Genomic DNA, 25,547 nt, shown 5'->3' with positions numbered 1-25,547 from the left:
TCCTAGATATTTGAAATTGGAGACTACAGGTAGTGACGAGAGATTTTCGAGACGGGGCATCGGCGCATGAGACAGAGGCATCAGAGCAGACTTATCCCAATTGATATAGAGACCAGAGAATTTGCTAAAATTATCTATAGTCGTTATTACTCGCGGTAGTGTTTCTTCTGTTTTATCCATAAATATGATCATATCATCAGCATATAGACCGATGGTATCTACACGATCCGCAATACTTATTCCCTTGATATCCGTGGAAGACCTTATGCGTATTGCCAATGCTTCTATCGCGAGGGCAAAGAGGGCCGGGGACAGAGGACATCCCTGACGGGTTCCCCTATGTAAAGTAAAGGAATCAGAGATAGAATTATTCACAATTACCCGTGCCCTAGGATTCCTATATAGTGTATCTATCCCTCTAATAAATTTATCTCCAAAACCGTATTTCTGCAGACATGCAGAAAGAAAAGGCCATTCAAGGGAGTCAAACGCTTTAGCTGTGTCTAGGGATGCCAGAGCCCAGTTATTATCCAATTCTAGGGAGCTATATTGAATCACTGATTGGACCCGCCGAATATTAATAGAGGTACTTTTCCCAGGCATAAAGCCTGTTTGATCTGGGTGTATAAGATCTAATATGATTGTATTTAGTCTAGTGGCCAATATTTTAGTGAAGATTTTATAATCTACGTTCACCAATGATATGGGGCGATATGATCCACATTCCAAGGGGTCCTTTCCCTCCTTCTTAAGTACAATGATATTTGCATCATAAAATGTTTCAGGCATAATTTCTCCCTCCCATATATTCTGAAGCACCTTCAATAAGAGTGGTGCCAGGTGGTCCCGATATTTTTTATAGAACTCAACGGGAAACCCGTCAGGTCCAGGGGCCTTCCCGGTGGCCATATCCATTATAGCCTGTTCCACCTCCTCCAGAGTAAACTCGGCTTCCATAAAAGCTTGCTGGGTTGGGCTCAGTAAGGGGAATACCATGTCTGATAGATAGTCTATACATTCAGGGACCCCAAGACCACTACCCGATTTGTACAGTGACTTATAGTAATTACAAAAACTTTGAAGAATTTCCTCGGTGGAGGATACCAACGAACCATCGAGTGTCCGAATCTGTAGTACCGTGTTGGAGGTGTTATGCTGACGTACCAAAAAAGCTAGGAGTTTACTGGCCTGATTCCCCATTTCAAAATAAGACTGACGGGTAAAAAATAATTTACGTTTTGATTTAGTGTCTATATTTTGGGTGTATAATCTTTGGGAAGTGAGCCACTCCACCCTGTTGCCGTTAGTTTGATTGGCCACATAGGCGGCTTCCGAGTCCTTCAGCCGTCGCTCAATCTCGTCATCTTCCCCCGCCGTCACCCTCTTTATATAGGAGATTGTAGAGGACAGACATCCCCTCAAATATGCCTTTAGAGTGTCCCAGAACAGATTGAGATTCGAGGGGTCTGGGTGAGTAGAGACAAAGCAGTTTAACTGATCAACCGTTCTATCACTAGCATCTATTAGTTTCAGCCAGAAGGGATTCAATTTCCAAGGTATATTATTATTTGACTGACCGTATTTAAGTTTGAGAACAATTGGGCTGTGATCTGATATCCCCCTGTTACCATGTTCGACACTATTCACCCACAGCGCTAGGTCGCTAGATCCAAATATGTAATCTATACGGGATAGAGACTGTCTAGTTGAAGAATGACAAGTATATTCCTTTATCTCAGGGTGACGTATTCTCCATAGGTCTAACCATCCGCTACCGTTCATAAATGATGCCAATTGAGAGGGAGATTGAGAAAGGGGCCCCCTTGACATCTCGCCGTCTAGTCTCAGTCTGTCTTTAAGATTATCCATGACTAAATTAAAGTCTCCCATACAGATAACACTAGCATTAGGATAATTTAGGGAGAAACCCAGTGCCATGCGGAGAACCGATATGCCGGCCGGGGGTGGGTTATAAACACATAATATCACATATTCCTTCATATTAATAAAGGCATGAACAAAAACAAAGCGACCTTCGGGATCGCGTCGTGACTCTCTAGCCTCCCACCTGACATTCCTATGTACCAACAGGGAGACCCCTCTGGAGTAACTGGTGTGAAATGCGTGAAGGGACCACTGCACCCACGGCTTTTGCGTACACTTAGCTGTGTCTCTGGTCAAATGCGTCTCCACAAGTGCCACAATATGTGGATGATACCTTTTAATTTGTGAAAATACCTTAATTTTCTTTCGAGGAGTCTTAATACCCCGTATGTTCCACGTCATACATACAATCTCAGATCCCATATCTACGTTCGGGAAAAGGCATAACATACACCACAGCCTGGGCGGGAATCAGGAACATCATACAGAGCATAAGGTTATCACTGGCGACTAATAAACATAACAAACAATTAAAACTGGTGTAAAATACCAAACCAAACAACATTTGAACAGTGGAGGAGTGTAATCCTACACTCCTATAGTTGAGTAGAATAGGGGATACCCTCACTGGAATCAGCGTCCGGTATAGTTGACAAACTCAGCACCCACATAGAGAGCTCTAGATTGTGTTGCCATCAGATAGAAAGAGCTACTCAAGAGTCCGGGGTACTAGGCCCCTTGTATGACCGTAACCATTCGACCGCCTCCGCCGGGTCAGTGAAGAACAGGGAGGAGCCTTCATGAACAATACGGAGTCGAGCTGGATAAAGCATGGAGTAAATGATGTTTTTATCCCTGAGCTGCTTTTTGACTTCCATAAATCGAACTCGCTGTTTTTGAAGTTCCATAGAGAAGTCCGGGAAGATTGATATAGTGGCGTTATTGAATTTAATAGGGGCCTTCTGCCTTGCCAAGCGAAGAATTGCATCCCTGTCTCTGCAGTTAAGGAGACGTGCCAGAAAGGGTCGGGGCGGAGTTCCAGGAGGAAGAGGTCTCGTTGGGACCCTATGGGCCCTTTCCATAGAAAATGTTGAGGAGAATCCGTCTCCCAGGGAGGTTTTAAGCCAGTCCTCTAGAAATTGCTCAGGTTGCTGACCCTCCGAGCGTTCTGGTAGGCCAATAATTCGGATATTATTACGGCGCAGCCTGTTTTCCAGGTCATCTGCCTTTTGCTTCCAGGCATTCACAGAGCCAGTGGCCTTTGATAACTTAGCCTCCATTGGGGCAATGGTGTCCTCTATCTGAGACACCCTTGTTTCAACCTCTGAAATACGCCCTCTCATAGTTTGTATATCTTGTCGCAGACGGCCCACTTCAGTATGCACGTCTTCTATTTTCTCAGTAAGAGAGGACCTGGTGAGAGATATAGCCTGCATCAACTGCTCAGATGCTTGTTTAAGAGTCAGTTCGTCTTGTTCTCCCTCCTCATTGCTGTCAGAAAGACGATTTTTGCGATGACTCTGCGTGGGATTATTTCTGAGAGAGCGTGTATTATCTGGGGCATCTTCTCTGGCATATTTCCTCAACTTGTCAGCAGCCCCCGCTCCTTTAGGATGATGCATGGTGATTGGCAGAAGATCCCCACCAAATGACCAAATTTATTATTATGGCAGTCTATTCTCCACTAGCAGACCGGACAGGGCCAAACACCGGGATGCACCCCCGAGAGGCAGCAAACCAAGCAAAGAGTCTCAGATATCTGCAAATGTATCAACTTAGGAGTTTGCCCAGGCACTGTGTCCCAGAGCAGCCACAGTTCCCCAGGAAGAACAGCAGGGAGGGGGGAACGATCCCTCCAAAGTAATGGTGCAAGCAGGGGTTTTGATAAGGGGAGTGCAGGGCCCAATTTTCCAGGGCGCACACCGCTCTGCCCCTTTTAGTGTTTCAGGCCGGTAGCTCACCTCCTGAATGCACCGCAGTCTTGCTATATAGCGCCTCTCTCCTTGCTGCTGGAGAGTGCGCTGTGGTAATGGCCGCCGTCTCCCAGGGCCCGCCCGCCGCTCCAGACCCGGCACCTGTCTCCTGCTCCTCGATGTTCCACAGCGTCCCCGCTGTATGTAAGTGCCTGCCGTGCTCCCCGGGGGATCCACCCGGCTTCAGCCGCCGCCGGCACTGCGTCCCGCCCGTCGGAGCCGCGCTCAAAGATGGCCGCCGCAGCCCAGGGACCTCGCCGCTCCTCCAGGCCGCCACAGATATCGGCTCTCCAGCGTTCCACCGCCGCCACCCGGGGGGGTCGCCGGTCTCCCGAGCTTTCAGAGCACCGCCTCAGCCGGTGCAGCTGCAGTTCAGGGGGATAAATGGCCGGATTCAGATCAGGATAATGGGAGCCTCCAAAAGGTGCGTCTTCTCTCTTGGCTTACATAGCCACGCCCCCAAGTGTCTCCAGTTTGATACGCGGATGCTGCCTCCCCCAAATCAGATTCCTAAACAGAGAGTTGATCTGTCTAAATATCCCACGTGGTATCCAAACCGGCGCATTGTGAAGAATATACAATATTTTCGGCATCAGAATCATTTTGATAAGATTCACCCTGCCTACCACAGACAAATGTAGCTTAAGCCATGCATCCGCTTTTGCCTTGAGGGCACCCAAGATTGGAGTCAGATTCTCATGTATATAGTCAGTGACCGGCATAGATACCCATATTCCCAGGTACTTAAATTTACTCGTCACCTCCAGTCGCCCGTCCTCCAATGGCTCCCCATCCACATCGTCCACCTTAAAAAAGATAGACTTACTCCAATTTATCCTAAGTCCCGACACTGATCCGAATCGTTCAATAATCCCAATGGCTCCCTCCAAGGATGCAACCGGGTCAGCCAGAAACAACAAAATATCATCCGCATACAACGCCACCCTTTCTTCAATCACCCCATATTTAAACCCCGTCATCTCATCAGACTGTCGAAGCGTAGCGGCCAGTGGTTCCACCGCCAGAGCAAACAAAAGGGGGGAAAGCGGACACCCCTGTCTCGTCCCTCTAGCCAATTGTATGGTCCGTGACAACTCCCCGTTTACCCTAACCCTGGCCATCGGCATCGAGTACATTAATTGAATCCATGATATGAACTGCGGTCCAAACCCCATTCTTCGCAACACCTGCCAGAGATACCCCCACTCCACACTATCGAACGCCTTGTGAGCGTCTAAAGATGCAATAACTCTCTGGCCACAGTTATCGGCTTTGAGTTGCAAGTTCATATACAGCCTTCGTAGATTAATCGCAGTTGACCTATCAGGCATAAAGCCAGACTGGTCTGAGTGTATCAGGCCAGAAATAACACTTGTCAACCTCATCGCCAACACCTTAGCCAGGAGTTTAACGTCGATAGTAAGCAAAGAAATTGGCCGATATGAATCCGGCTGTGTCGGGTCTTTCCCCTCCTTTGGAATCACCACTATTGTGGCCTCCCGCATAGATGCTAGCACTAAAACCTTGCCTCGCTATGGTCCTGGGTTCAAATCCAACCAAAGACAACATCTGCAAAGAGTTTGCATGCTCTCCCCATGTTTGTGTGGGTTTCCTCTAAGTGTTTTGGTTTAATCCCACACACCAAAGATATACTGATAGGAATTTTAGAATTTGCCAATAATGGAACACTAAGAAGAGGAAGTGACTGGACCACTGTCATAGAGTATAATCATTAAAATTCAATCTTTATTAAAAAAATATGACATATAAAATATATTGAAGTAAATGGAAAATCAGAAAACTACTGTCCAGTAGTTTTCTGATTTTTCATATACTTCAATATATTTTATGTGTTATATTTATCAATAAAGATTGATTTTTAAGGATTATACTTTACTAGATTGTGGCCCGATTCTAACGCATCGGGTATTCTAGAATATGCATGTCCCCGTAGTATATGGACAATGATTCCAGAATTCGCGGCAGACTGTGCCCGTCGCTGATTGGTCGAGGCAACCTTTATGACATCATCGTCGCCATGGAAACCATTATGACATCTACGTCGATACTGTGCGCGTCGCTGAATCAGAAACGTTGGATTTCTACGTCCTTTATGACATCATCGTCGCTGTGCCCGTCGCTGATTGGTCAAGGCCTGGCGACCTCGACCAATCAGAGACGCGGGATTTCTACGTAATACTGTGCCCGTCGCTGATTGGTCGAGGCCTGGCGGCCTCGACTAATCAGAGACGCGGGATTTCCAGGACAGACAGACAGACAGACAGAAAGACAGACGGAAAAACCCTTAGACAATTATATATATAGATGGTGGTCATCCAGTCACTATCTCTTCTTAGTGTTTAAATGTACACTTGAGTTTTTTCTCCTTGACATGTGAATTGGAACTGTTTGTGTTAAATTGTGCCAATAATGTCTGTAAAGCACTATGGAATAAATGGCGCTATATACGGTAAGTGAGTAAAATAAATACTAAAAATGTCTTGGGATTTTTTTGCTGTAGCACGTGTAGTTGATGCAGCCTCATTAAGGACTAGGAAGCTACCAAAACAGACTGTTAATTGCCTGCCATACTTGCACAAATATGACCAAAACAAATTTGATTGAGGTCCAATGGACTCCACTCGACTACAGATTAAATAGTACAAAGAAATATTCAATATTTTATAGAAATTAGGATTGTACTTACTGTATAGAACAAATGGTCATTGGTAATTATATACATTTTCTATTATTTAGAGCTTTAAGTTGCTTTCCTTTCCTCTTGTAGAAAAGTGACTTTACTTGATAATAACTTGTAATTTTTCTGTTACATGGTAACAATGTAATGATTTAAAACAAAAGCGGCTTCTCTCCTGTGTGAGTTATTTCATGTATAACAAGATCAAATTTCTGGGTAAAACATTTCCCACATTCTGAACATGAAAATGGCTTCTCTCCTTTGTAAGTTTTTTCAAACTCTTTTTATTAGTTTAAAACAGTACAGTTTATGGAATCAGGGTATGCCCATCAATACATTTAAGGAGATACCATCAGGTGTCCTTCAACTGGGCTCTCAGTCTATCTTTGATAGCTGGTGACAATGTAGGAATAAGAAAAGACCAAATCGTGAGAAACTTCCCCATTAGTCTCTCTCTATTGGTTAATGTTACCAACCAATCCATTTTGAATAAGAATATTATTTTTGACTGTATTAGTGACTTGGATGGTATATTAGGGTTCAACCAATGGTGTAATATGTTCTTCCTAACTGCGGAAGCCCATATTACAAAAATTGCTTTTATATGCTTGGGCTGAGATTCCCCCAACCTATTGAAGATTGCCCATTGCGGTGTAAGTGGGAATGTAATATGGCAGGTAGTCTCTAGTTCTACATATATCTAGTGATGAGCGAGTGTGCTCGTTACTCAAGATTTCCGAGCATGCTCAGGTGATCTCCGAGTATTCTGGGCGTGCTCGGAGATTTTGTTTGTGTCGCTGCAGCTGCATGATTTGCAGCTGCTAGACAGCCTGAACACATGTGGGGATTCCCTAACAAACAGGCAATCCCCACATGTATTCAGGCTGTCTAGCAGCAGCAAATCATTGTAACATGGCTTCCCATCTCCCCTCTTACTCACTACTCTGGGCCATGCTGTGAGTTCTGTCTTCTGCCGTACTTTCTCAGTTAGTATCTTGCTGCTGAGTTGCCAAGTCCTGTCTTGCTGTCTCTTGCTTTAGCCAAGCAGGGGGGCTTCATACCTTTGCCTGTACCTGTGTCTCTTGTTTCAGCCACCCAGGGGGGCTTCGCACACTGGCCTGTTCCTGTGTCTCTTGTTTCAGCCCCCCAGGGGGGCTTCTTACCCTGGTCTGAATCCTTGTTCCTGACCCTGTCTGAAATAAGTCCTATACCTGTGTCCGTTTGTATCCCTGTCTGTAACCTTTTCTATCCTGCTGTGTTTCCTTGTGTTAACTCCTTCTGCTCTTTGCTCCACAACCTGCGGCTCTGCTCTTTGCTCAGCAACCTGCGGCTTTCCTCAGAAACCTGCGGCTTTGTTCGGCAACCTGCAGCTCTGCTGTTTACTCCACAACCTACGGCTCTGCTCTTTGCTCCACAACGTGCAGCTCTGCTCTCTGCTGAGCATCCTGCGGTTCTACTCTGTTCTGCCTTCGGTTCTGCTCTGCTCCGCCTACTGCGGTTCTGCTCTGCTTCGCCTCCTGCTGTTCTGCTTTTCTCCGCCTCCTTCGGTTCTGCTCTGCTCTGCCTCCTGCGGTTCTGCTCTGCTCGGCCTCCCACGGTTCTGCTTCTTTATTCTGTACTGGTTCCCGCCTGCTTCCTTATCCTACTCATTCCTGCCTGTGTTCCCGTGTCCCTCCAGTCAGAACTGGTTCCTATATGATCCCTACTCATACCTTCCTATGTTCCTGTTCTACCGAAACCAGTTCCAGTCCAGCTAGCCATGCCCGCCTGCCTGTATTGAGTGCCAGCCATGCCTGCCTGCCTAGAATGCCAGCTGGGCTGGCCTACCTGCTAGAGTGTCAGCCGTGCCAGTCCGTACTAGCTCGCACTTGTCACTAGGGTTTCGTCTCTGAGTGGGATCAGCTGCCACAGATAGACAACGCCCTGGAGTGGTACCTGGCAGCTACCTGCCGCACAAGCCTGAACTTACCATCAGAAGCTCCAGTGAACACCAAGGTAGCTGCTTAGTCATGCCCCTTCCATGGTAGTCTGGTTTATGGCATAGTGGGGCCACATTCCCACGCTCACGCCACCCAGTCAGGGCACGAGCATAACAATCATATAGCTGCAGCGACACAAACTAAATCTCTGAGTACGCCCAAAATACTCGGAGATCACCCGAGCATGCTCGGAAATCTCAAGTAACGAGCATACTCACTTATCACTATATGTATGCTACGCCATAGATCTTTTATTTCTGGACAACTCCACAGGTGATGGAGGATGTCTGTGTTGTGTGTTCCACATTTTGAGCATGTATACAATGTTGTAGGTGAAATTTTGTCCTGCATTGACGGAGTGATGTATGCCCTATGGAGAATCAATAAAGCCATGTCCGTTTAACTACTATAGGGAATAAATTTCTTCTGTGACATCGTAGCATCCAAATTACCCATCTAGAAGGCCCGGTGTCTCTCCCCTACCAAGACCAATGCTGACGTAGTATGGAGTATATTTTGCTTGTTGAAACATTCTGCAATCTCGAGGTTTTAAGAAGAACCTCCATGTTATTCATCTGAGCTCTGTATTTCCTACCACTAGTATATCTTTTGGGCTAGGCTAAGAGCCTGAAGGAAGAGGAATAGCCTGTGTCTTAAAAAAAAAAAAAAAAGTGCTGTGTTATTGTTTCAAAAGATAGTAGGGAGAAATTCTGATCCAACATGTCAGCCCGCTTAGCCTGGTGAAGAGATGTAAGCAACTTAGTGCATCCCTGTTTTGCCAAGGTTAAATAATGTACAGGTGGACAATTATTCATAAATTTAGGATTGCTTTGAAATGTTTGAAAGGAAGACAGATCACCTGTCCTTCTACAGAGTTTTCTCCCTCTCCTCCATGTCAAAATAGTTTGTCACAAAACCGAGTGCTCACTATTATTATCAGGGAGCTCATCGTTACCAAGCTGGATCAGGGCGGTTAGTGACACCCAAGAGCTCAAGTGTTGCTCCAATTGTACGTTGGCAAAATGGGAGACTCTGCAAAACCAATCAACAATGTACCTAAAGTTAGCTGCCAGATGCTATCTACCAATATCTGGAAAATTAATTCCTCCCTCTCTTCTGAGCAATTGTAGCTTGAGCAATCCTATACACGTTCTTCCCTTCTAACCCCATATGAACCTCCTAAACGCGGCATTAAATTGTTTAATATCTAGTTGTGACAATAGCAGCGGAATAGCTTGGAATAAGTATAGCAACTTGGAAAGATGAACATTTTAATTAAATAGCATCTACCTGTACTTTGTGAGTTTTTTGATGAGAAACAAGATTTGATTTCCTTTTAAAATACTTCTCACATTTTAAACATGAAAATGGCATCTCCAATATGTGAGTTCTCTGATGTTTAACAAGATATGATTTATCTATAAAACATTTCCCACATTCTGAACATGAAAATGGCTTTTCCCCTGTGTGAGTTCTCTGATGTGTAATAAGATATGATTTATCTATAAAACCTTTCCCACATTCTGAACATGAAAATGGCTTTTCCCCCATGTGAGTTCTCTGATGTGTAACAACATGTGATTTATCTCTAAAACATTTCCCACATTCTGAACATGAAAATGGCTTTTCCCCCGTGTGAGTTCTCTGATGTGAAACAAGATGTGATTTATCTCTAAAACATTTCCCACATTCTGAACATGAAAATGGCTTTTGCCCAGTGTGAGCTCTCTGATGCTTAATAAGATGTGCTTTCTTTATAAAACATTTCCCGCATTCTGAACATGAAAATGGCTTTTCCCCTGCATGACTTCTCTGATGTATAACAAGATCGAATTTACGGCTAAAACATTTCCCACATTCAGAACATGAAAATGGCTTTTCACCAGTGTGAGTTCTCTGATGTCTAACAAGATTTGATATCTGATTAAAACAACTCCCACATTCGGAACAAAAAAAAGGTTTCTCCCCTGTGTGAGTTCTTTGATGTGTAGCAAGATTTTTTTTCTCACTAAAACATTTCCCACATTCTGAGCATGAAAATGGCTTTTCACCAGTGTGAGTTCTTTGATGTGTAACAAGATGTGTTTTATCTATAAAACATTTCCCACATTCAGAGCATGAAAATGGCTTTTCCCCGGTGTGAGTTCTCTGATGTGCAACAAGATGTGATTTATCTGTAAAACATTTCCCACATTCTGAACATGAAAATGGCTTCTCCCCTGTGTGAGGTTTTTGATGTGAAACAAGATCTGATTTTCTTTTAAAATATTTCCTACATTTTAAACATGAAAATAGCTTCTTCCCTGATTGACTTCTCTGATGTGAAAGAAATCTTGATTTAATATTGTAACATTTCTCAGATTGTGAACATGAAAATGGTTTCTCCCCTGTGTGAGCTACTTCATGTTCATCAGTACTTTTGGGGTTTTTGTTTTCCATATTTTCTTTTAATGAAGTAGAAGAAAGGACCCGTTTAAAAGGATCAGATGATAGCTTTTTCCTAAGAAGGGCTTGAGGTATATCTGTGATAATTATATGTTCTTCATATCTATCTGATGTGATACCTTGATCCCCTGCTGCAGAATCTGAAAATATCAGGTGTTCCTCTGAGTTCCTGGTACCGTCATCTGCCAAGAATAAAATTATTATTTGTCAATAAAACGCCATTGAAATTATATTAATATTTATATTATCTATATAGACTGACTAAGACAGGAGACTACAAACCAAGGACTAGTAGATTATGATGTTAGGCCACCAGGTTGTGCTTTTTCAATATCTTCACATCTCTGTTGAAGCCGTATTCTCTGTAGGTTCTGTTTTCACTTCACCTATAACCAATCATTTGCAGTTTCATGTTCAGTGGACCCTCATAAATTTAGCTGCAAGTCAGTGCTATTAAATAGTGTTCATCTCTCATACACTCCCTGACAGGTATATACTTGCATCTAGCATAGAGCACAGAAGTGTGGTCATGTAAAAATAAGCAATGGCTTTAATGCAAGTGTAGGTTTTGTATTTTTGTTATAAAAAGAAACTAAGCGATAGTTACAAGATATGAGAAGTTTTTTATACTATTTTATATGTATTGGAAGTCAACAGAAAGCATTGGATTCCATCATAAATACGGGAGCACTGGGGATCTGAAAATGAATTTGCAGCAGTGTCCTCTGTAATCCATGGTTCACAGTTGTTGGTTCTTTCAAAGATCACCTTAAAGGCTACGGACACCTTTGTGCACAACAAATAGGTAACCACATATGTGACTAAGCCTCTGTGGTAATAAAGCTCCACATATTTGTTTTTGTATGGAGCTATCCTGCTCATCAGAAACCTTCAGACCTTTTTTTTCACCTCTTCCACATTCAAACTTTTTTCTCTCGGGATGTTTCTTCAGCTCTGCTCACATGACATGTTTTGATTTCTCATGAACTAGCACAGCTAAAGTTACATTATCCCCCACCTTCTTCAATTTCTATGGCTGTTTACCAGAACCAAGCACACTCACTGCCAGGCAGGTATATGATTTCTCCGTCATTCTTCCCCTCTCCATGGGACATATTCACACTATGAAGTTCTCCACCGTAAAAATATTAGCGTCTGGTGGTTCACGAGGAAAAAACGTCAACATACAATATTCTTGTAACAACTCTGCTGGCATCACAGCATGGCCTCACATCTCTCACACAATCTTACCCACTGCTCCAGGCCAGGGCCGGCTCCAGGTTTTCGAGGGCCCCGGGCGAAAGAGTCTCAGTGGGCCCCCCCTTTAACACATACCCCGATTTATGATGCCCAGATACAGCAGAGAAATGTATAGTACAATGCCAGATTTCACTTCTTACATGAGTGACAGCTATTGTAGATTCTGCATTGTATATATACAGGAGGAAAGGTGCTGTGCAGTGTATATATACAGGAGAGGGGCTGTGCAGTGTATATATACAGGAGGAAAGGTGCTGAGCAGTGTATATATACAGGAGAGGTGCTTTTCTGTTTTGAGTTTTTCTATGAAACAAAGACTTTTCTACATAAACAACGTTGTTTGGTTTTGCGGCCCCAACAGATCTGTGCTACAAAGTAACAGGCGGCTCGGGCATTAATGAGGGACCTGATGCTGAATCCTTTCCACAAACCCTAATGACCCAATTAGTGCCCTGTCATTAGAAGCTCATTAAACGCCTCCCTGTCCTGAGTAGTCATGTACAGTATGGGGGGATCCTGCAGCCCACCCCCTGACTGCTCCATACCATACACTGCCCTCTGTCGCTCTCACTATTATCCTGTGCATTTCTCTGTCATCGTTACCCCATGTTACACTTGTCACCCCCCACTACAGAGTAGCAGGGCAGCCAATGTCACCCCCTCCCGGACCCTAATGGCAGCAGGAAATGTCTGCTCCTCTATTGAGTTGGAACCTGATTTAATCAAGGAATAATGTGGATTTGTTGCCGGTGGCCACAGGGGAAGGGTTAAGTGATGCCATGTCCTTGGTGGGAGCAGTGGCAGCTGCTGGGACCTGGACAGACACAACCAATGTTGCTGTGACTGCACAGTGTGATGTGGAGGAGAGAAGCTGAGACTCCGGAGCAGAAATCACCCACATGCCAGCACTGGGCAGAGTCCCTCCAGTCACCAGCCTGGGGCCACGGGGCCCCAATGTACAGCCCACAGCTCAGTTTTATCCATGGCAGCAGCTCCCCTTCCTCCTGGCATCTGGTTAACCCCATTTATGCGGGTCAGATTGTTATCTCTAAGGTTCAGCAATAACCTTCATACAGATGGGAAGGGGTTAAGCTTCTTCCTACCCCACTGGTGCAGGTTTGGTGCAGCATGCATGTATTCTGGGGTTCTGGGTGAGCTGGGCGGCTGCAGGCTGCACCCCACCAGCTGCTCCTCCAGACATCACCCACATTTTTAGGCAGCGGAGACAGACAGCAGCAGACTGAGCCACAACTGCAACCACTGCTGGATACCTTTGCACTCACTCAGGCACTGGTAGGACTGAGCTCCTCTGGAATCTGCCTGATAAACTTTAGCACTGTCTGCAGCCACCCAGGGGGGAGAGCAGAGAACGTGCTCTCTCCGCCCACAATGTCACACTGGCTGCCTTCTGTTAACCCCTATGTGTGCCTGCCTGGCTGCACTGACTGAGTGAGAAGATGCTTGTGTCAGAGCTGGCACATAGGGGTTAAGAGAACGCAGCCAGCAGTGACTTTGTGGGGGGAGAGAGCATGTTATCTCCTGCTTTGCTCTCCCAGCTGTATCTATGATAGCGTGAGTGGGCCCCCCCCTCTCCCCAGGGCTCCGGCATTTGCCCGCTGTGTCGGGTGCTGATGCCGGCCCTGCTCCAGGCCATGATGTGGTTTCTGTTTCGTCCCAGCTCCATGTTCTGTGTCTTTGCTCTCTGCATGCCTCATGGCTATGTGTATAGGGGGCCGGCGCCTGAACTCTCTGGTTCTTATAGGAATCAGGTGCACCTGTCTAATCAGTTCCTGACCAATTACCAAGAGGCCTCCTGTATATAGTGCAGCTCCACCCTGTGGTCTGGGCCTGTGCAATGCGTTAGCTCAGTTAGTGTTTAGCTGCTGAGTTTGCCTGGCCTTGCTCTGAGTTATTCTCTCTGAGCTTTTCTCTGTGCTTTTGCCTTGTTCTTGTAGTCCGCCCTCCAGGAGGCAGAATATCCTGGTCCCTGTGTCTTTGTCCCTGTGTCTTGTTCTTTTGCCTTGTCTGTACTTTGTCTTTTCTCGGTCTCCTTGTTTGTGGCTTCCTTCTCTGCTTTCTTTCCTTGTGTTTTCTGTCTGCTTACTCTCCGCACTCTTGCGGCTCTGCACTCAGACCTTGCTTCGCACTCTCTGGCTTTGCTCTGTGGCTCCGCTCTTTGCGGTTCTATCTGGCTCCGCTCTTTGCGGTACTATCTGGCTCCGCCTCATGTGTTTCTGCACTTGGCTCCATCTCTGCTCTTGGCTCCGCCTCCAGCATATCCGCTCTTGGCTCCGCCTCCAGCGTCTCCGCTCTTGGCTCTGCCTCTAGCGTCTCCGCTCTTGGCTCCGCCTCCAGCGTCTCCGCTCTTGGCTCCGCCTCCAGCGTCTCCGCTCTTGGCTCCGCCTCCAGCGTCTCCACCCTTGACTCCGCCTCTTGCGGCTCCGTCCTTGGCTCTGCCTTCTCCTTCTCTTCTCTTAGTTCCACCTTCTACTTGTTACTTGGTCCTCCTGTGTGAACAGGTCCCTACCTGTTCCTTCATTCTCCTTTCCTTCTGGCTTGTTTCCGTACCTGCATCTTCTGTGTGTACAGGTCCCTACTTGTTCCTTCATCACACTCACAATAGGACTGCACTCGGGTGTCATCAGAGTGCAGCCTGATTCATACACCACATCAACCCGTCCTGTGTATCCTGTGTTCCTGCCAGTCCTGCCGTTCCTGCCCTGCCTTCCAGTCCTGTGTTCTCTGCAGTGCCTCCCAATCCTGTGTTCCTGCCAGTCCTGCCGTTCCTGCCCTGCCTTCCAGTCCTGTGTTCCTGCTGTCCTAGCCAGTCCTGTTTCCTGCCGTGTCTCTGCCAGCCCTGAGTTCTCTGCCGTGTCTCTGCCAGCCCTGTCTCAGCCGTGCCAGCCTACTCATCTGTATTCCAGCCGTGCTCTTCTGCCAGTCCTGCCTAATGCCCGCACCAATCCAGGTGTTCCTGTCTCCCAAGTGGGATCAGCAGCCACAGCCAGACACCACCCTGGAGTAGCACCTGGCAGCTGCCTGCTGCACAAGCCTGTCCTCACCATCAGAGGCTCCAGTGAAAACCCAGGCAGCTGTCATAGTCACGCCCCTTCCAGGGTAGTCTGGTTTGTGGCTCAGTGGGGCCACAAACCCCCCGAGCTCACGCCCACCAGTCAGGGCGTGAGCGTGACAATTCTGAGTCAGTTAATGAACCAGGATATTCTGGATAACATGCGAGTACGATCTGGAAATGCAGACCCATTCCCTTGAATGGCCAAATTCAATCAAGCAGATCAAACACAGACGTGTCAATTTTTCCATTTTTTGCCAGACAACTTTGGAGTGTGTTCACACCTGAGTTTCTGAGTTTTGACTGTTCTTTTCAGGAAAATAGAATTTATGTCCAAAATATATCTGTTGCACAACTGAACCAAATAGAGGCCGAGTGGGCCTATTAATTGTGGTCCATCTGGGTTCCTTTATTATTATTTATTATATGTGTTCTTTTTTAGAATGGAAATCAAAGTTCTGAGTGATAAGCTTTTTTTGCCGTTAAAAAATATATATTTATATAATATGAATGTAAACAAAGGTGTCATTTTTATTTACACTATTTACCGATCGCCATAAATCACTATATTGTACATGTTGTTACAATTACAGGGACACAACATATGTCCATATTTACTGTGATGATTTTTGAAAATGATTCTATAGTTAGAAATCTCTGGTGATTAGATTTCAGCACTTATAATGTTCTGGCATGATATCTGTATATAACGTTATATTATGCATGTAGAGAAGAATGCTTTTGAGGTTTTTAGGCTGAGAAAATTCTCCAGAACAGTACAGCCTGTGACTCCCTAGTAATGTTTCTACCTTCCATATCAGGGGTCTTGAGTTCGGATCCCCGGCACTGACAAGCTTCAAAAGTATATTAAGAGACATCAACTGAGTGTCCTGTATTAAACAGGACTGTGAATACAGAAGTATCTCTTCTGCTTCAAAAGTGGCAAAAACAAAAGGACCTAAAAAGGTTAAGTGCCTGATATGTCATAATAACAAAAGGGCCATGAGTATAGAGCTATAACTGAAAATAATCACTACTAAAAGTAACAGAGTGAATTAAAAACCATATCTTTTATCACATATGTAAAATATAAAGTAAAAAAAATGGATCGAGTGTAATGTAAAAAAAAAAAATCACTAGATGCAAGTGGGAAGATGTCAGAATGAAAGAACATGATTGTAGAAAAATGAGGAAGGGAACCAAAATCTGTTTAAGATTTAGGAATACAGAGACACAATCATCGTGTTTAAAAGGAACCTGTCACCCCCAAAATCAATGGTGAGGTAAGCTCACCGCCATCAGGGGCTTATCTACAGCATTCTGTAATGCTGTAGATAAGCCCCCGATGTTACCTGAAAGAGGAGAAAAGAGGGATTTTTGGTTCTTACCGTAAAATCTCTTTCTTTGAGCCTTCATTGGGGGACACAGGTAACCATGGGTGTATGCTGCTGTCACTAGGAGGCTGACACTATGCAAATAAAGAAGTAACTCCTCCCCGGCAGTATACACCCTCCGACAGGCACCAGTCAACTCAGTTGGTGCAAAAGGAGTAGTAGGAACAGGTAATATAAAACTCAACCTATGTACTAAACCACAACAACAGCACGTTGGCCAACACGGTACAATTTCAAGGGAGGGTGCTGTGTCCCCCAATGAAGGCTCCAAGAAAGAGATTTTACGGTAAGAACCAAAAATCCCTCTTTCTTTCTCGCTTCATTGGGGGACACAGGTAACCATGGGACGTCCAAAAGCAGTCCCTAGGGCGGGATATTCTGCAAAAAAGAGGAGTTCGGTGGGCCGGTCAGAAACCGCCGCCTGCAGTATTCTCCTACCCAGGCTCGCGTCCGCAGAAGCCTGAGTATGCACCTTCTAGAATTTGACAAAGGTGTGAATGGATGACCACGTTGCGGCCTTGCAAACCTGCGAGGCCAATGCTTGGTGACGAACTGCCCAGGAAGCTCCCACAGCCCAGGAAGAGTGAGCCTTCACCCCCGACAGAGGCCGTTTGTCTTGAACACGGTATGCCTCCAGAACCGCCGAACGGATCCAACGTACTATTGTGGACTTGGAGGCGGGGAGCCCCTTTCGCCACCCTTCCGAGACGACGAACAGAGAATCGGCCTGACAAAAGGAGGCAGTTCTGGCAAGATAAATTCGGATAGCCCTGACCGCATCCAACTTGTGAAGAGATTTCTCCAAGGGATGAACCGGGGAAGGGCACAAGGAAGGGAGGACAATGTCCTCATTGATGTGAAAAGCCGAGACCACCTTTGGTAGAAAGGAAGAAACCGGACGAAGAACCACTTTGTCCTGATGCAGGACTAGAAAGGGAGAACGACACTCTTCTAATGGAGGTGATGCTACCTTCCCGGATAGAAGCGAGAAGGAAATGTCCTGAATCGGTTCAAAGGGCGTACGCTGGAGGACGTCCAAAACGAGGTAGAGGTCCCAAGGCTCGACAGGAGGACGATAAGATGGAGCTATATGAGCGACCCGCTAGATGAAGGTCCGCACCTGAGGCAGAGAGGCCAGGTCTCTGAAAAAGAATGGACAGAGCGGAAATCTGACCCTTCAAGATGCTAAGGGAAAGACCCGAATCTAGACCCGCTTGAAGGAAACTGAGAAGGGATGGAAGGGAAAAGGTCATAGGAAACAGATTGTTGTCCTGACACCACAGGAAAAAAGCCTTCCAACACCTGTGGTAAATACGCGAGGAAGCCGGTTTTCTCGCCCTTATCATAGTCTGGATGACGCTATGAGAAAAACCCGCGTCCTTCAGGACTGCGGCCTCAACGGCCATACCGTTAAATTCAGAGACCGAGAATTCGGGTGGAAGAGGGGGCCCTGCGAAAGAAGGTCCGGACGATCCGGAAGCCTCCACGGAACGTCCAATAGCATGTTCACCAGTTCCGCATACCAGGCCCTGCGAGGCCAATCTGGAGCTACTAAGAGCATGGGAACCCCTTCTATCTTGATCTTTTTTACGACCCTTGGGATCAAGGGGAGGGGTGGAAACAGATCGGGCATCTGGAACTGGGTCCACGAGATCACGAGAGCGTCGCATCAGACAGCCATCGGATCCCGAGATCTGGAGACGTACTGGGGAACCTTGTAGTTTGCCCCGGAAGCCATCAAGTCGACGTCTGGAACGCCCCACCGCTGGCAAAACTGGCTGAAGACTGCGGGAAGAAGAGACCACTCGCCGCCACGATGCCCTGACGACTCAGAAAGTCGGCTTCCCAATTGTCCACTCCTGGGATGTGGACGGCTGACAGAGAGGGAATGTGACCCTCCGCCCATCGCAGAATTTTTGCCACTTCCGCCATGACTTGCCTGCTGCGAGTCCCTCCCTGATGGTTTATGTAAGCCACGGCTGTGACATTGTCCGACTGAATGCGGACCGGTTTCCCTGAAAGGAGAGACTCCCAGCGGATGGGGGCTAGGAAGATGGCTCTGATTTCCAATAGGTTGATAGGGAGCCACGCCTCCTGAGCAGTCCAGCGGCCCTAGGCCGTCAGGTGGAGGAAAACCGCCCCCCAACCTTGGAGGCTGGCGTCAGTGGAGATCACCTGCCAGTGGGGAGGGAGAAATGACCTCCCACGCAGAATGGAGATGGACAGCGTCCACCAAGAGAGAGACTGTTTCACCCTGGGCGAGAGGCGAAACAGACGATCCAAGGAAAGTGGGTTCCTGTCCCAGGAAGACAGAAGAGCCAGCTGGAGGGGACGAGAGTGGAACTGAGCATAGGGGACCGCTTCCATGGAAGCGACCATTTTCCCCAGAACCCTCATGGCGAGGCGGAGAGACATAGGATTCGGGCTTAGAGCTCTGACCCCCACCCCCACCCCCACCCCACCTCCGGTGAAGGGAAAGGAACTTCTCTTTGGGATGGAAAACCTGAGCCTGAGAGGTATCGAATTCCATGCCCAGGAACTCCAGGCGCTGAGAGACTTCTGATAATTGATTATCCAGCCGAGGCGAAGAAGCGTGTCAAGAGTAAGTTGGAGGCTCTGGCTGCAATCCTGACGGGATGGACCCTTGATCAAGAGGTTGTCGAGGTATGGGATTACCAGAATCCCCTTCGAACGAAGAATGGCCATGATAGCTGCCATGACCTTCGTGAAGACCCTGGGCGCAGATGCCAGACCAAAGGGGAGGGCCGTGAACTAATAATGATGACCCTGGATCGCGAACCGGAGGAATCTCTGATGCCGTACGCAAATAGGAACGTGAAGGTACGCATCTCGGATATCCACGGAACACAGAAACTCTACCTGTTCCATGGACACGACCACCGAGCGTGGAGATTCCATCCTGAAGCGCCGAATCCGGAGATGGCGGTTCAGCTGCTTGAGATCCAAAAATGGACGGAGAAAGCCGTCCTTTTCTGGAACCACGAACAGGTTTGAGTAAAAACACGAGAACCGCTCGCGATAAGGCACCGGAACTACGACTACTGAGGCGAGGAGCGAATCGACGGCCTGGAGAAGTCCTGAGAGGTGGGAGGGCTGTTTGGGAGGACGAGAGAGCAGGAAACATCTTCCTGGGGGCGAAGAAAATTCTATCTTGTAGCCTGAAGTGACGATCTCCCTGATCCAGGCATCGTCGACTACTGATAGCCAAACCTCTGAGAACAGAAGAAGCCGGCCTCCCACCCTGGAGGGATTTCCAGGTGGGGGCGACCCGTCATTTGTTAGAAAACCTGTGGCCCCGAGATCCCGATGGTTATGCGGGGAGGCTCTTAGCCCTCCAGCGAGGTGGAGGTCTGAAAGGAGGTTTTCTTCGGTCTCGCTGCGAGGAAGATCGGTCCTGGTTGGAGTTTCCTGAGGCGAAGGACCGAAAAAGGGGGCGAATGGCCACAATGTTGTTAGCCCTGGTGGAGCAGGCCGCTGCATCAAGGGAGGCATTCATGAGGTATTTTCCTGCAAGAGAAATCTGATCCGCTAAATCAGACAGTTCCTCAGCAGGAGCAGAGGCCAAAATGCCCCTGTGCAGGGTCTTAGCCAGCGCTGTCTACCCGGGACGAGGCGAAACTAGGGCAGAGGGAGGCTGCGGAAGCCTCAAATGCCGATTTTGCTAATGCCTCGATTTGCCTGTCCGTGGGTTCCTTAACGGAAGCCGCGTCCGGGATAGACAGAACCGTCTGCGGGGATATTGAAATCACAGGGTAAAAGAAAGTTCTACTTCCGCACTGCCCCAATAATCTAAGCCCAATGTGCACAACAGCAAAAACCACATGCAAAGGGCGTATATGGCTGATAATATCCTTTTCATTACCAACGGGGTGCTGCATCCAACAAAAGCATACAGAGTTCATAAAGGAAAAACGAGAAAAAAGATTGGAGTGCACTTACCCAGGTAAAATAGTCACCACTTTTTTAGGACTTTGTACAAAAAGCAGGGAAGGGAGTGGACAAAGATCGTCTGCGAGGATAGCCTGGAGACGGGCGGGTCGACCTTAGGAGACTCGAACCATTTGGAGACAAGGTCGGAGTGAAAGGGGTATAGCACGTGAAGCCGTTTCCTGCCAGGGAAACGCTTGCCAGGGTTTTCCCAGTGTGTAGAGGTAGTGTTATCAAACTCCTTGTGATTAGGAAAAGCCCTAGAGGGACGTTTAATCCGTTTAAACGCAACGGAGACGTCCTAAGAGCTCGCTTCATCCTCCTTAAGATCTAGCGTTTGAATGATAGCTGAAATAAGGCTTTCCACCATCTCCTGTGTTCCGGAAGTCTGATCTGCATCAGAGTCAGATTCCGACTGAGAGGATAGGTCAGACCCGACGTCCGCCTGCGAGGAGGGGGAACGGGCAGATAGGGGTATCCCGGTGTGGTCCAGGAAACAGGAAGAGGATCTAGATAAGGTCCTTTTTCTGTCTCTTTTGTCCGGTCTGCCTCTGTGAGGGACTTGGACAGGTGCGAGCGAATCGCCGTGTGAGGCGTTCGTGGCACTGGTGGCATTAGAGAGAAGCGGGATACGTTCAAGTGCCTGGACCAGGGACTGAGAAACCTTAGTCAGGTCGGACACTGATTGAGACATAGCACCAGCCCACTCTGGGGGAGGGGAGGTGCACTCATCCCGGGACCTAGGAGCTTCCTGAGGGGCGGACATGATGGGAGGAACGCAGGACGGTGAAGGCTGACCTGAGGCCCACTTTTTCTTACAGTGAGCACAGGCGTAATGGATGGCCGTAGTGGCAAAGGCCGGAGTGGGGTCGGACATAGGTGGATATTACCTTGTCCTGGAGCGGAGAAGTACTGCCGGGAGTATAATCTAACGTCTTTTTCTCCTCTTTCAGGTAACATCGGCGACTTATGTATAGCATTACAGAATGCTGTAGATAAGCCCCTGATGGCGGTGAGCTTACCTCACCATCGATTTTGGGGGTGACAGGTTCACTTTAATTAGGGGAAAAATATACTATGTAATGATCAGAGTGGATGGTAGTAGGTTTACAAAAAACAGGGTTATACCAAACATTACAGAAATCTGCAGCAGATCACCATATAATGTAATATAATAATAATTATCATGTCCTGCAAGACAGATAATGTAAACTGACCATGTGCTAGAGATGAAATGTCCGAACATGTCACAAAATAATCATATATTATATGCACAATCATGACGCATAAATAAATACCCATAATGGATTTGTGTTCCCTCTGGGATGGAGCCAACCCGATGTGCGCTCCTGGCACTGATTGTTTTTTAGGTTATACTCACCTGTGCAGTTATCTGTGGGAATCTCCTCTTTACACCGCTCATCACCTCTCATATATGTCTCTGTAGTATTAATATGGTGCAGATATTTACCCTGAAACAAAAATTTTAAGAGTCAGAGAAAGATGAAAAAATCATAACCAGAAAACTAGGGGAAGATCCAGACAACACTTAATGTCTATGATCAGCTTTACCCTGTCATCTCCACCAAGTATAAAACACACACTGAATGGCCACATTATTAGAGACACCCACGTTGTCTTTTCAGATCCTCAGCAATTCAGATTGTAATAGATTCCACTAGATGAAGAAGTAATTCTGTGGGATTATTGGCCCATCCGCAAATAAAATGGAGATACTGATATGTTGTGAACAGTCTATTTCATCTCATCATGAAGATGCTCTATAGGATTAAAACATGAGGACTATGGAGCCCGGGGAAGCAACAACAACTCTCTAATATTTCTGGAAGCAATCCATGACTAGTGGATCATTTTGTCATGGTGCATTGTCCTTCTACCGTAAGGAAACAGCTGCCAAGAAGTGATGAGCTTGGTTGGCCAAAATGCTTATGTAAGCCCTAATGTCCAAACATCCATCCACGGATAACAAAGGATCCACGATGAGCCAAGAAAAAAATGCCCTGCCATTACTCTAAGTCCACCAGCCTGAAATGATGACACCTAATAGATGGTGGCACAGGAACTGTTCATTTTATGTTACAGCCCATCTGTGCCAAGGAAAAATGATTGATTTCAAAGACATTAGTTGGACACCAGTCCAGTAGTTAAAAATTGCTCCTCGGCACAATTTGTAGTGCAGCGGTATCCACGCTAAGTAGTGATGAGGCAGTGACCCAGCAAAGTTTGAAACAAAAGTCTCTTTAATGCGTTTACTTGACAGCATTAATGTCCAACTCACAGCATTAATGTCCAACTCACAGCATTAATGTCCAACTCACAGCATTACACAGTACACGATATCCTCCGGATAGCAGCCGAGAACCATATCCTCCAGTTTGCAGCCAATAAACACGCCAGTCCACGTCCAAGACCAGTTGCCGTGGGCAACTACACTGCTATGTACGCTGTGGGTGCCAGGCATCTCAGCTCCCCTGGCTGTTTGGCTCTGCTTGCCTTTGTTGCCTCACACAGGTGGAGCTCTGCAGAGCCGACTGCACTGCACTCTAGCAAACTCCAGACTGACACTAAGCCAGGGTCAGACATGCGGGAAACTTGCACGAGTCTCGCACGTCAATACCCGGAACTGCCGCCAGCACTCGGACAGGAGCGTGCGGCTGCATGTATTTCTATGCATGCATCCAGTCCCGAGTGCCAGCGGCCTTCGGCCACATGGAAAACCAGGCCAGGAAGGAAACGGACTGCCACGCTACCAGCCTGAAGTCTGTTTCAAAACAAAAGTCCAGCAGGTTTTCTCAAATCTGCCCTGGACAAATAGCTTGTCCAAGACTAACACTCACTTTTATTTTTCATTGCAATCACAGCTACGCCTGTGACTGCAATGCACTCCCATGGCTTCAATTTGCCTCCATGCGCATCCTGGGGGGGAACATACAGTGACCCTCACATGTAACACAGGTCACTGCCTCACATATTATTAATATCTTCCTCAACAAATCGTGTATGTCCTGTGGATCACCTTTCATTGTATTTTTTCCCTCAATCACAATATTATCAGTACTAAAACTTTTGGCAAGAAAAACTGAAGAGGTTAGGAATTTTTCAAAATTTCCCTGACAACCATGCCTAGGTGAAGTGCTCACAATTCCCATTCTAATGTGGTTTCAGACTGAAAAATGATCACTTTATTTTATATCACACTAGTTATTAGTATTCTCTATACAGGAATGTTTCGATAAAGAAAGTGTCGGTGTTTCTAATAAATTGGACATTCAGTGTATAATACTGGGGGATAAAACAAGTCTGATCACAAGACCTTCATAGCCTTATACACATAATAGGGGAGATCTCATGACATCTTCTCTCCATCTACCTGATGATCATGAGGAACATCGAGATCTTCTTGTTTACAGTCCTGTGGAAGAAGAGGACGGGGACATCTCTCTGCTGTTGTCCTCTCACTGGATAGAACTGGAAGAAACACATACAGGGACTAAATTCATTCTTTACATACAGATAATTATAGGCCGTGTGTATTTAGTCCTGTCCATTACCTGGTGATGTGAGGGGCTGGGGAACCTCCATCATGACGTCCTTGTACAGATCTTTATGGTCTTCTAAATACTCCCACTCCTCCATGGAGAAACAGACGGTGACATCCTGACACCTTATAGGAACCTGACACATACAATGATACCGTCATCCCCCGATCCCTCCATAGTGTTACTGTATAATGTCCCAGCATTCACAGCAGTGTCACCTTTCCAGTCAGCAGCTCAATCATCTTGTAGGTGAGTTTTAGGATCTTCTGGTCATTGATGTCCTCATATATCAGGGGGTGAGGTGGAGGCCCCATGATTGGGCTCAGGGGTCTTCCCCATCCCTCAGACACAGGGGCCTGACAGCGCTTACTAGAGGTCTTCTTCACTACTGTGTAATCCTGGTTATGGAGAGACACATTAATAAATCTCACTACAGACATTTCCAGAGTCCTCACCTCTCCAGTTCTGTCCATCTGTTATTCCCATAGATAAGAATGATGTAATGTGACGTCATCAGAATCTCTCACCTCTCCAGTAAGCCGGAAGAGGATCTCTAGGGTGAGGTGTAATATCCTCTCTGCCATCTTGTCCCTGTCCCTATCCATCCTTGTAAGGTCACTCAGGAAAATTCTCTTATCTAGAAGATCTCCACTGAGAGGATCCGATATTGTAGGGACCTAAATGGGGAGAAGATGACGATGTAACATCATAAAGATCCCATGTAAGAAATCTCCGGAGCGGTTACCGGCATGACATGATCGCTGCATCCAGTCATGGCCCCGTCCTGCCCCCGGTATAACACACAATCCCACTATAGTCACATACAGAGATTTATCACAGGCTCAGCACTGAGAGGGTTAATGTCCCCTGCTCCAGCACATACCTCCTCCTGCCGAGCCGCACACCACATATATAGCTGTACTGTGTGCACAGGACATGTGATGAGGTCACAGGAGGGAAGGCGTCAGGGGTCACATGATCAGGTGCCTCTATGACTAGTAGACCATGGTGTCATGGTGCATTGTCCTTCTAGGGTAGGGTAAACAGCTGCCATGAAGTGATGAACTTGATTAGCCAAAATGTTTCAAACAAAAATCTCTTTAATGTGTTTACTTGACAGCATTAATGGCCAACTCACAGCATTATAGTCCAAATCACAGCATTACACAGTACACAATATCCGCCGGATCGCAGCCGAGAACCATATGCTCCAGTTTGCAGCCAATAAACATGCCAGTCCAACTCCAAGACCAGTTGCCGTGGGTGACTGCACCACTATGTAGCTGTGGGTGCCAGGCATCTCAGCTCCCCTGGCTGTTTGACTCTGCCTACCTCT

The 25,547-nt window shown here is 46.8% G+C and overlaps 1 protein-coding gene across 1 annotated transcript in view; it reads right to left on the bottom strand.

Annotated features, from left to right (window-relative positions):
• The window catches only part of LOC138666642 (zinc finger protein 850-like), a 157,294-nt gene that overhangs the window by 66,115 nt on the left and 65,632 nt on the right, over positions 1–25,547 (bottom strand). Inside the window, exons 6-12 of the mRNA XM_069754835.1 lie at positions 24,739–24,888; positions 24,430–24,609; positions 24,224–24,347; positions 24,043–24,140; positions 22,033–22,123; positions 9,815–11,161; positions 6,715–6,835 (exon numbers count right to left, since the gene is read on the bottom strand). Of these exons, the coding sequence (XP_069610936.1) occupies positions 6,715–6,835; positions 9,815–11,161; positions 22,033–22,123; positions 24,043–24,140; positions 24,224–24,347; positions 24,430–24,609; positions 24,739–24,888 (2,111 nt within the window). The remainder of the gene's footprint in view (positions 1–6,714; positions 6,836–9,814; positions 11,162–22,032; positions 22,124–24,042; positions 24,141–24,223; positions 24,348–24,429; positions 24,610–24,738; positions 24,889–25,547) is intronic.

Source organism: Ranitomeya imitator, chromosome 2 (genome assembly GCF_032444005.1).
Source record: "Ranitomeya imitator isolate aRanImi1 chromosome 2, aRanImi1.pri, whole genome shotgun sequence".
Taxonomy (NCBI): domain Eukaryota; kingdom Metazoa; phylum Chordata; class Amphibia; order Anura; family Dendrobatidae; genus Ranitomeya; species Ranitomeya imitator.
This window is presented reverse-complemented; position numbering and strand designations above follow the sequence as displayed.